The sequence below is a fragment of the Carcharhinus amblyrhynchos genome, chromosome 9 (genome assembly GCF_965287045.1).
Source record: "Carcharhinus amblyrhynchos chromosome 9, sCarAmb.v2.hapA, whole genome shotgun sequence".
Lineage (NCBI taxonomy): Eukaryota > Metazoa > Chordata > Chondrichthyes > Carcharhiniformes > Carcharhinidae > Carcharhinus > Carcharhinus amblyrhynchos.
In genome coordinates, this window is record NC_137332.1 from 3,065,947 (window position 1) to 3,077,353 (window position 11,407).

General features: G+C 48.1%; 1 protein-coding gene across 5 annotated transcripts in view; it reads right to left on the reverse strand.

Moving 5' to 3' along the window:
- Positions 1-11,407, reverse strand: part of slc44a5b (solute carrier family 44 member 5b) — a 273,622-nt gene that overhangs the window by 63,209 nt on the left and 199,006 nt on the right. For 3 of the 5 annotated variants that reach the window (XM_080195082.1, XM_080195080.1, XM_080195083.1), the window contains exon 9: positions 2,498-2,530. The exons of the other annotated variants lie outside the window; for them this stretch is intronic. In XM_080195082.1, coding sequence (XP_080051208.1) covers positions 2,498-2,530 — 33 coding nt within the window. The remainder of the gene's footprint in view (positions 1-2,497; positions 2,531-11,407) is intronic. 5 annotated transcript variants of the gene reach the window in all.

Consider the following 11,407-nt stretch of genomic DNA (forward strand, 5'->3'; position numbering starts at 1 on the left):
ACCCTCCTGCCACCCTAACCCCTCACCCACTCTTACACACCTTCTCTCTGTAGCTTTGGGAGCTTTGGGCTGGCCGGAACAGAGCAGCCAATGCTGTAAAACGGCGACAGGGAGCTGGGTTTCCCCTGTCGCTCCTGCCCTGTAAGGAAGGGCTCTGAGAACAGGGACTGTCTGAGGAGGGCCAGTCTGAGGGTTGGGGTAAACCAACTTGTTGACGAATAAATAAACTTTAACTGATGGCCTCTAAAAACATGGAGGCAGGGGTTCTGATCTGAAATCGGTCAACGCTGATTCTTACAATCTGTTCACTTGATCCAATCCTTTAACCCTGGGTGAACCTGCACCGTGCTCCCTTTCCCAAGCAAGACATGGAGCTGCTGGTGCTGGACTGGGGTGGGGTGGGCACAGTAAGAAGTCTCATCTGACGAAGGAAAAGCTCGTGATTCCAATTAAACCTACTGGGCTTTAACCTGATGTTGTGAGGCTTCTTACTCCCTTCCCTCGGTGTAATAACAGGACACAACGTCCAATTCAGTGACAGTCGAGGCAAAGTTTTCTCCAGCTGGGAGATCACTGTCTGTACTGACAGGAATGGAAAGCAATGGGGAAGGAACTCATTCCCATGTCAGGCGATAGTTAGGTGTGTACAAAACAAGGACAGTGAGGTTGTAACAGCTCCAATGAGATACAAAAACTTGAGCAACAGAAGGGTACTGAAGCAAAGGACCTTGAGGATGATTAGAAACAAGACAAGGAAGAAAACTGTCAGAAAATCATCGCTTATAAAAATCCAGATAAAGACATGTTGCTGTTGGACAAAGGGAACTGATTGCAGGCAAGGAAAATGAAAGATAATAAGGATGAACTTGTATTTATGGAGTGTCCTTCGCAATCTCAAGATGGTACAAAAATGTAATTAATGTTGTAATGTTGGAAACGTAGCAGCTGATTTACACACAGCAAGATCCCACAAACAGCAATGTGATCATCTTGGAGTTCAGTTACTAGCGGTGTACCGCAGGGATCTGTTTTGGGGCCACTGCTGTTTGTCATTTTTATAAATGACCTGGATGAGGGTGTAGAAGGATGGGTTAGTAAATTTGCGGGTGACACTGAAGTTGGTGGAGTTGTGGACAGTGCAGAAGGATGTTGCAGGTTAGAGAGGGACATAGATAAGCTGCAGAGCTGGGCCGAGAGGTGGCAAATGGAGTTTAATGTGGAAAAATGTGAGTTGATTCACTTTGGAAGGAGTAACAGGAATAGAGAGTCCTGGGTTAATGGTAAGGTACTTGGTAGTGTCGATGAGCAGAGAGATCTCAGTGTCCATGTGCATAGATCCCTGAAAGTTGGCGCCCAGGTTGATAGGGTTGTTAAGAAGGCGTACGGTGTGTTAGCCTTCATTGGTAGAGGGATTGAATTTCGGAGCCGTGAGGTCATGTTGCAACTGTACAAAACTCTGGTGCGGCCGCACTTGGAGTATTGCGTACAGTTCTGGTCACCGCATTATAGGAAGGATGTAGAAGCATTGGAAAGGGTGCAGAGGAGGTTTACCAGGATGTTGCCCGGTATGGTGGGAAGGTCTTATGAGGAAAGGCTGAGAAACTTGAGGCTGTTTTCATTAGAGAGAAGAAGGTTAAGAGGTCACTTAATAGAGGCATACAAGATGATCAGATGATTAAATAGGGTGGACAGTGATGGCTAGCGCGAGGGGACATAGCTTTAAACTGAGGGGTGATAGATATAAGACAGATGTCAGAGGTAGGTTCTTTACTCAGAGGGTAGTAAGGGCGTGGAATGCCCTGCCTGCAGCAGTTGTAGACTCACCAACTTTAAGGGCGTTCAAATGGTCAGTGGATAGGCATATGGATAACATTGGAATAGTGTAAATTAGATGGGCTTTAGTTTGGTTCCACTGGTCGGCGCAACATCGAGGGCCGAAGGGCCTGTACTGCGCTGTAATGTTTTATCTTCTATCTGTCTTGAATATACTCAATGTGTGAAAATACCCATCCCTCTAGAATGGAGAATGCTAAATGTTTACAACTCCCTGAGTGAAGGCAGTTCTCAAATCAGTCCCAAATATTCTGATCCCGAGTTTTGGATATTTTCACCCTGGGAATCTCCTCACACAATTTACCTCTCTAAGCCTTAGAGACATCCCAATGTGGAAATATATCACTGTAAGATCTCACTAGTGTAAATGCCACCTAATTGTGGTGATCCTTTCTCAATTCTATCCCACCAGAAATGAACTCCAGTGCTGTGTGAAGCTGTGTTGCTGCGTTTAGTGATTTGTGTCCCACACCCTTCACCCCACTGAGATGCTTATTTCCCAAGCTTATCAACGCTTAACGCAAACTTGTGTGGTTCTTGGGAGTGCAACACATTGCACCCAGTCACATCAGTAACACACACTGCAGCCAAGGAGCACATGCAGGTTTAATGCAATATCAGCTCATTCCAAACTGCTGAGATTACTCAGAAATTATTCCAACACCTCTTGCGTCCATGGCGGATGGTTGACACTTTGCTGTGAATTTAAAATAAAAACTTTCAGACATTTGTACACTCACAGGATTAAAAGCAGAACACTGACTAACTGAAATGCTCGGTCTGAGGCAGGACCAGAGGAGGAAGTTTGGACTGACATCAATTCAGACAATCCAATCTTTTGGTCTCTATCTGTTTTAGTCGCGCTCCCAACGTAATGGTGCAGGAAACTGGAGTTATTGTAGTCTGCGAGGTGGAGGGAGCTGGGTTCGTGTGAATCAATATCATTTAGCTCTCAGGCTATTGTCATAAACCTGCTGCCTCACAGCGCCAGGGACCCGGGTTCAATTCCGGCCTCGGGTCACTGTCTATGTGGAGTTTGCACATTCTCCCCGTGTCTGCGTGGGTTTCCTCCGGGTGTTCCAGTTTCCTCCAAAGTTGTATTGGTTACATTGATTGACCATGCTGAACTGACCCTACTGCCAGGGGGATTAGCGGGGTAACCATATGGGACTACAGGGAAAGGGCCTGGATGGGATTGTTGTTGGTGCAGGTCCGATGGGCCAAATGGCCTCCTTCTGCACTGTAGGGGTTCTATGATTCTATGACATGTTTACATGGATGATTCACATGTACAGGAAATGTGCACACATTAACTGTGTGTGACCATACTGGCTCAGATCCTTCAGTCTCTGGGCTGTGACGCACGGACACACGCCCCAAGGTGGATGTTGGGACTCCGCAGAAGCCCCAATGGGCTGATCTCAGTGGGAATTTCCCAGGAGGTTTCAACTTCCGAAGGCAATTGTCCTGCTCCCTGGAACTCTCCGGAAATGTCTCCAATTAGGTTTCTGATAGACAGGGGAATTAAGGGTTATGGGGAGAAAGTGGGAAAGTGGAACTGATCCACTTCAGATCAGTCATGATCTTATTGAATGGCGGGGCAGGCTCGAGGGGCTAGATGGCCGACTCCTGCTCCTATTTCTTATGTAACATTGAGTTAGACTTCACACAGTTCCAACTCACTGACCTGGATAGTTCCCCAGGGAATGTAAACTGACTCCCTATCCCATCTGTACTCCTCTGCCATTACCCTACTGCACCCCCTTACTGGAGACAACTACCCCCCGACTCACTCACCCACTTACCACTCCACCCCTTACCACCCTCCTGTAAAACGTAAGATCAACCCAATTGTTTTGAGTCTGTTTGTAATCACATTGTTAACCATGTTTTCTTTCAATCTAATTTTCATTAATCCATATCGATGAAGTTGCTTTCGATGCGATACTCTGATTTGTAACAGAATTTGGCAGTCCCGTGTGCAAAGACAGACACAGGGCGGCTGCACAGAGGAAGATTGAAGAAATGTAAACGGACAGAACTCAGTTGGACAACAGCTAAAAATTGTGGTTTTTCTGCTTGAGGGTCAAAGTCACCCATCAACAAATGCCCCGATTTGGATTCACTTGCTTTTCTCAATGAAGATTGGGTAAACTGGGGCTGTTCTCCCTGGAAAGGCAGAGAATGAGGGGAGACCTGATAGAGGTGTACAAAATTATGAAGGGTATGGATAGGGTGAACAGTGGGAAACTTTTTCCCAGGTCGGAGGTGACGATCACGAGCTCGAGGTGAGGGGGGTGAGGTATAACTCCGATATCAGAGGGACGTATTTTACACAGGGGGTGGTGGGGGCCTGGAATGCGCTGCCAAGCAGGGTGGTGGAGAGAGACACGCTGGCATCGTTTAAGAATTATCTGGATAGACACATGAGCAGACTGGGAATGGAGGGATACAAACGAATGGTCTAGTTGGACCAATGAGTGGCGCAGGTTTGGAGGGCCGAAGGGCCTGTTTCCTGTGCTGTACTGTTCTTCGTTCTTTTTATTCTTTGAAGGGATTCAGTTTGCGACAAAAGGACAACTGAGGCTGTTTATCTTTGCTGAATAAACATCATTTTCCTGGCTCAAGGTGGAACTGTTATGAATTTGCCGTTCTGAGCACCTGGTACATCACAATGTTCAGGGCAATGGGCCGCACTAGGTGGGGGTCAGGTTTTCCCCACTTGTTGGTGTAGATTCGATGGGCTGAAGGGCCACTTCTGCGCTGTGTGATTCTATGATTCAATGAACTGGCTGGCAACACCGTCAGCTGAGAGGGGATTGGACAAATATATGGCCCACTGCCGCCGGGCATCCTGAACAGGGCACTGGCACTGGCATCAGTGACATTCACATCATAAATTTGGCGTTTATTGGTAGGGGGATTGAATTTAGGAGTCGTAGCGTTATGTTGCAACTGTACACAACTCTGGTGCGGCCGCACTTGGAGTACTGTGTGCAGTTCTGGTCCCCACATTATAGGAAGGATGTGGAGGCTTTGGAGAGGGTGCAGAGGAGGTTTACCAGGATGTTGCCTGGTATGGAGGGGAGATCCTATGAGGAGAGACTGAGGGGTTTGGGGTTGTTTTCGCTGGACAGAAGGCGGCTAAGAGGGGATCTTATTGAAACATATAAGATGATTAGAGGTTTAGATAGGGTGGATAGTGATAGCCTTTTTCCTAGGATGGAGAAAGCTAGCACGAGGGGGCATGGCTTTAAATTAAGGGGGGGTAGTTATAGGACTGATGTCAGGGGTAGGTTCTTTACCCAGAGGGTGGTGAGGGACTGGAATGCCCTGCCTGCTGCAGTTGTAAATGCGCCTAGTTTGGGGGCGTTTAAGAGATCTGTGGATAGGTTTATGGACGAAAAGGGATTGGTTTAGATTAGTGGGTTAGTGTTGTTTTTTTTTTAAAAGCTGGTCGGCGCAACATCGTGGGCCGAAGGGCCTGTTCTGCGCTGTAATGTTCTATGTTCTATGTTCTATAAACATCAGGAGAGATCGAGAGGGTCAGAAAGCTGAGAGTTGGACAGTCACTGAAGATGTGAAGAGGATTTGTTCTGTTCAATGCAGTGACCACCCTGGGAGGGGAGGGGGCTCCTGCACGCGGGGAAGCCAATGGTCAGTTTGTGAGGATATTTGTAACGTCCTGTCAGCCTCAGTAGAGGAAAAGCCTGACGAAGGCAGGTAGTTATTCTGAACTATTGTCACCCAGAGTAAGACAACACCCCAGGCACAATATCACCCCAGCAATAGGAAGGAACTTACACTTCCCAACTACAACCTCATCCACTTACCACCCTGCCCATTTACCCACCTGCCCACTTACCCACCTATCCAGTTACCCACCTACCCAGTTACCCATTTACCCTTGTACCATCCTGCCCATTTACCCACTTACCCACCTACCAATTTGCCCATTTACCCACCTACCCAGTTACTCACCTACCCACTTATCCACCTACCCAGTTACCTACCTATCCAGTTACCCATCTATCCATTTACCCACGTACCATCCTGCCAATTTACCCATTTACCCACCTTCCCATTTACCTACTTACCCACCTACCAATTTGCCCATTTACCCACCTAGCCACCTGCCCACTTCCCCACCTCCCACCCTGGCCAATCACTCCTTCGCCTATTCACTCAGTCACATATTGAGAGATACCGTACAGCAGCCAGGGTGGTAACGAGGGGGGGGTGAGCCATGCCCGCACCCCCCCCACCATTGCTGTGAAGGAGTTCCCAGAGGATGATGGAGTTCTGCCTCTCTGGAGGAGCCGGGCTCGGAAGCCTGGGTGTGGGATGGAGGGGGGAAACTTGGAGAGGAACGGGAATGTGACCGGGATTGATTGCACCTTGGCCATTATTGTGAATATAAACAATCTGAAATCCCATGGATTGTTTGACCAGGATGCGGTTTTGATGATGTGAGATTCTACAAGTAGATTCGACCTATCAGCCGAAACCCCAAACTGAGATTATTCCCTGAACACAACTCCTAGACCTTCTGGAAAGATAAAATTCCCGGGACAATTCATCCCATCCTTTTCCCGCTGGATGTATCATTGCGAAAGAGTCACAAAATTAATATCAGATCACACTTTCCGTAAAGAATTAATGACTGTGATATAATCCGAAATGAAAAGCAGTGTCTAACACAGTAACTATTAACTAGACACACACCATGGTCATTACTTTAACGTACTGGCCTCCAGCCCATTAACTAAACATTAACCAGAAATGCCACAGAGACACAGTCAGTCCACGCTGACGCACTGAGACAAAGAATGGATACCAATCTGTGCAACCACGTACACGCACGATTGGAGTACACAAACACTGGAGAATACACACAGTATAGCAACAAGGAAGGACGTTTCGCTTCAGTTACACAAGGGAAGGATATAAATACATCGCAGGCACTTCAGTTTAGATTATTTATTAGTCACAAGCAGGCTGACATTAACACTGCAATTAAGTTAATGTGAAATAAAAGGATAGCAAGAGTTTTTATAAGTGTATAAAAAGGAAGAGGCTGGCTAGGGTGAACGTTGCACCCTTAGAGGATGAGAAGGGGGACTTAGTGGTAGGGGATGGGGAAATGGCTGAGGTCTTGAATAACTTTTTTGTTTCGGTCTTCACGGAGGAGGACATGAATAATTTGCCGGGTGTTAGAGACGGAAAGGTGGTAGGACTGGAGGGTCTCGATGACATTACTGTTACCAGAGAGGCGGTGCTCAACAGACTGGAGGGGCTGATTGTGGACAAGTCCCCAGGACCGGATTGAATGCATCCGAGGGTCCTGAAAGAAATGGCGGAGGTGATAGTGGATGCCTTGGTGGTTATTTTCCAGACGTCGCTGGATTCCGGGGAAGTGCCGGAAGATTGGAAAGCGGCTAATGTTACGCCGTTGTTTAAGAAGGGTGCCAGGCAAAAGGCGGGGAATTATAGGCCGGTTAGTTTAACGTCTGTTGTAGGTAAAATGTTAGAATCCGTCATCAAGGAGGAAATAGCGAGGCATCTTGAGGTGAATTGCTTGATAGAGCAGACACAGCACGGTTTCATTAAGGGGAAGTCGTGTCTGACAAATTTACTAGAGTTCTATGAGGATGTGTCTAGGGCGGTGGATAGAGGAGAGCCGGTGGATATGGTCTTTCTTGATTTTCAGAAGGCGTTTGACAAGGTACCTCACAAGAGGTTATTGCAGAAGGTCAGGGGACATGGAGTTGGGGGTAGGGTGTTAGCGTGGATAGAGGATTGGTTGTCAAATAGGAGGCAGAGAGTGGGGGTCAATGGGTGCTATTCGGATTGGCGGTTGGTGACTAGTGGAGTGCCCCAGGGGTCGGTGCTGGGGCCTCAGCTATTTACCATTTATAAAGATGATCTGGAGGAGGGAACCGAGTGTATGGTGTCGAAATTTGCTGATGACACCAAGATTGGAGGAAAGGCAAATTGTGCGGAGGGAGTGGAAAGGCTGTAGAAGGATCTAGATAGGCTGGGCGAATGGGCCAGGAACTGGCAAATGGAATTTAATGTTGGCAAGTGCGAGGTGGTCCACCTTGGTAGGAAGAATGGTAGGAAGGATCATTACTTACGTGGAGAAAAACTGCAGCAGGCGACGGTGCAGAGGGACCTCGGGGTCCTTGTGCATGAGTCGCAAAAACCCAGCTTGCAGGTGCAGCAGGTGGTCAGGAAGGCGAATGGGATGCTGGCCTTCATAGCGAGGGGGATTGAATATAAAAGTAGGGAGGTCTTGCTGCGGCTGTATAGGGCATTGGTGAGACCGCAGCTGGAGTACTGTGTGCAGTTTTGGGCGCCGTACTTACGCAAGGATATTTTGGCCTTGGAGGAAGTGCAGAGGAGGTTTACTAGGCTGATGCCAGAGTTGAGGGGGTTGAGCTATGAGGAGAGGCTGAATAAACTAGGCTTGTACTCGTTAGAGTTTAGAAGAATGAGGGGAGATCTCATTGAGACGTATAAGATGATGAATGGGATGGATAGGATAGAGGTGGAGAGACTCTTCTCGCTCAGAAAGGACAGTAGGACTAGGGGGCATAGCCTCAAGATAAAGGGGGGGTGGTTTAGAGCGGAGTTGAGGAGGAACTTCTTCACTCAAAGGGTGGTGAATCTCTGGAATTCTCTGCCCGTTAAAGTGGTGGAGGCTGCCTCGCTAAATATTTTTAAGACGCGGGTTGATGGGTTTTTGATAAGAGAGGGGATTAAGGGTTATGGGGAGAGGGCGGGAATGTGGAACTGAGACACGACAGATCAGCCATGATCTTATTGAATGGCGGGGCAGGCTCGAAGGGCTAGATGGCCTACTCCTGCTCCTATTTCTTATGTTCTTATGTTCTAGTCGCCACACTCACTGAGGGAGAATTTAGCATGGCCAATACACCTAACCAGCACATCTTTTGGACTGTGGGAGAAAATCGGAGCACCTAGAGGAAACCCACACAGACATGGGGGGAATGTGCAGACTCTGCATTGACAGTGACCCAAACTGGGAATCGAACCCGGGTCCCTGGTGCTGTGAGGCAGGAGTGCTAACCCACCGCGCTGCCTCAGAGGGTTACTGGACTGATACCTGGAATGAGCAGGCTGTATTATGAGGGAAGGTTGGACAGACTGGGCTTGTTTCCACTGGAGTTGAGCAGAGTGACGGGGTGACCTGATTGAAGTATCTGAGATCCTGAATGTTACTGACAAGGTGAATGTGGAGAAGAAGTTTCCTCTCGGGCACAGTTTTACAATCAGGCTTCACCTGACAGGTAGAATTGAGAGGACATCTTTTCCCTCTGAGGGTTGTGTCATTTTGGCGTTGTGGGGATCACTGAATATTTTTAAGGTTGGGGTAGACAGATTCTTGTTAAGTGAGGGAATGAAAGGTTCTCATGGGTAGACGGGAATGTAGAATTCTGTAGAATGTAGAACAAACTGATCAGCTGTGATCCTTTCAATTATAGAACAGGCCTGAATGGCCAAATGGCCCATTCCTGCTCCTGTTCCATATGTTGGTGAGTTCATTGGGGGCAGCATGACAGGACCATGTTTAACACTGCTGCCTCACAACTCCAGGGGCCCGGCTCAGGTCACTGTCTGTGTGGAGTTTGCACATTCTCCCCATGTCTGCGTGGGTTTCCTCCGGGTCCTCCGGTTTCTTCCCACAGTCCAAAGATGTGCAGGTTAGGTGGATTGTCCCAGGATAAGTAGGTTAAAAGGATTAGCGGGGTAAATGTGTGGGGTTGTGGGAATAGGGTGTGGGATGGGAATGTTGTTGGTGCAGACTCGATGGGCCGAGTGGCCTCTTTCTGCACGGTAGGGTTTCTATGATTCTATGTAAGTGTAAAGAGCATGAACTGTGAGTGAAAAGTGCAGAAAGGGAGAAGGGAGTGAGGGGGAGAAATGATAAAATGTTATTTAGAATAGAGGAGGCAAAGCAGTAAGGCTAAAAACAGAGAACAGAACCGGACATCATAAGAACATAAGAAATAGGAGCAGGAGTAGGCCATCTAGCCCTTCGAGCCTGCCCCGCTATTCAATAAGATCATGGCTGATGTGTCGCTGCTCAGTTCCACTTTCCCGCCCTCTCCCCATAACCCTTAATCCCCTCTCTTATCAAAAACCCATCAACCCGCGTCTTAAAAATATTTAGCGAGGCAGCCTCCACCACTTCAACGGGCAGAGAATTCCAGAGATTCACCACCCTTTGAGTGAAGAAGTTCCTCCTCAACTCCGTTCTAAACCGCCCCCCTTTTATCTTGAGGCTGTGCCCCCTAGTCCTACTGTCTTTTTTGAGCGGGAAGAGTCTTTCCACCTCTATCCTATCCATCCCATTCATCATCTTATACGTCTCAATGAGATCTCCCCTCATTCTTCTAAACTCTAATGAGTACAAGCCCAGTTTATTCAGCCTCTCCTCATAGCTCAACCCCCTCAACTCCGGTATCAGCCTAGTAAACCTCCTCTGCACTCCCTCCAAGGCCAAAATATCTTTGCGCAGGTGCGGCGCCCAAAAATGCACACAGTACTCCAGCTGCGGCCTCACCAATGCCCTATACAGCTGCAGCAAGACCTCCCTACTTTTATATTCAATCCCCCTCGCTATGAAGGCCAGCATCCCATTCGCCTTCCTGACCACCTGCTGCACCTGCAAGCTGGGTTTTTGCGACTCATGCACAAGGACCCCGAGGTCCCTCTGCACCGTCGCCTGCTGCAGTTTTTCGCCCCGTAAGTAATAGACCTTCCTACCATTCTTCCTACCAAAGTGGACCACCTCACACTTGCCAACATTAAATTCCATTTGCCAGTTCCTGGCCCATTCGCCCAGCCTATCTAGATCCTTCTGCAGACTCTCCACACCCTCCGCACAATTTGCCTTTCCCCCAATCTTGGTGTCATCAGCAAATTTCGACACCATACACTCGGTTCCCTCCTCCAGATCATCTATATGAATGGTAAAAAGCTGAGGCCCCAGCACCGACCCCTGGGGCACTCCACGAGTCACCATCCACCAATCCGAATAGCACCCGTTGACCCCCACTCTCTGCCTCCTATTTGACAACCAATCCTCTATCCACGCTAACACCCTACCCCCAACTCCATGTCCCTCGACCTTCTGCAATAACCTCTTGTGAGGTACTTTGTCAAACGCCTTCTGAAAATCTAGAAAGACCACATCCACCGGCTCTCCTCTATCCACCGCCCTAGACACATCCTCATAGAACTCTAGTAAATTTGTCAGACATCAGTGAAGAGTAAATCTAAAACAGATATCACAGCAAAACTAGAACAGGTGACAGAATAATCACAGAACAGATATCAGAATAATCTAAAACATGCAATATAACAATTCTGGAACATGTATCAGAGTGAATGTAGAACAGGGCGAGCAGGAGGGGACAGAGCTTTAAATTGAGAGGTGATAGATATAGGACAGGTGTCAGAGGGAGGTTCTTTACTCAGAGAGCAGTAAGGGCGTGGAATGCCCTGCCTGCAGCAGTAATGGACTTGCCAACATTAAGGGCATTTA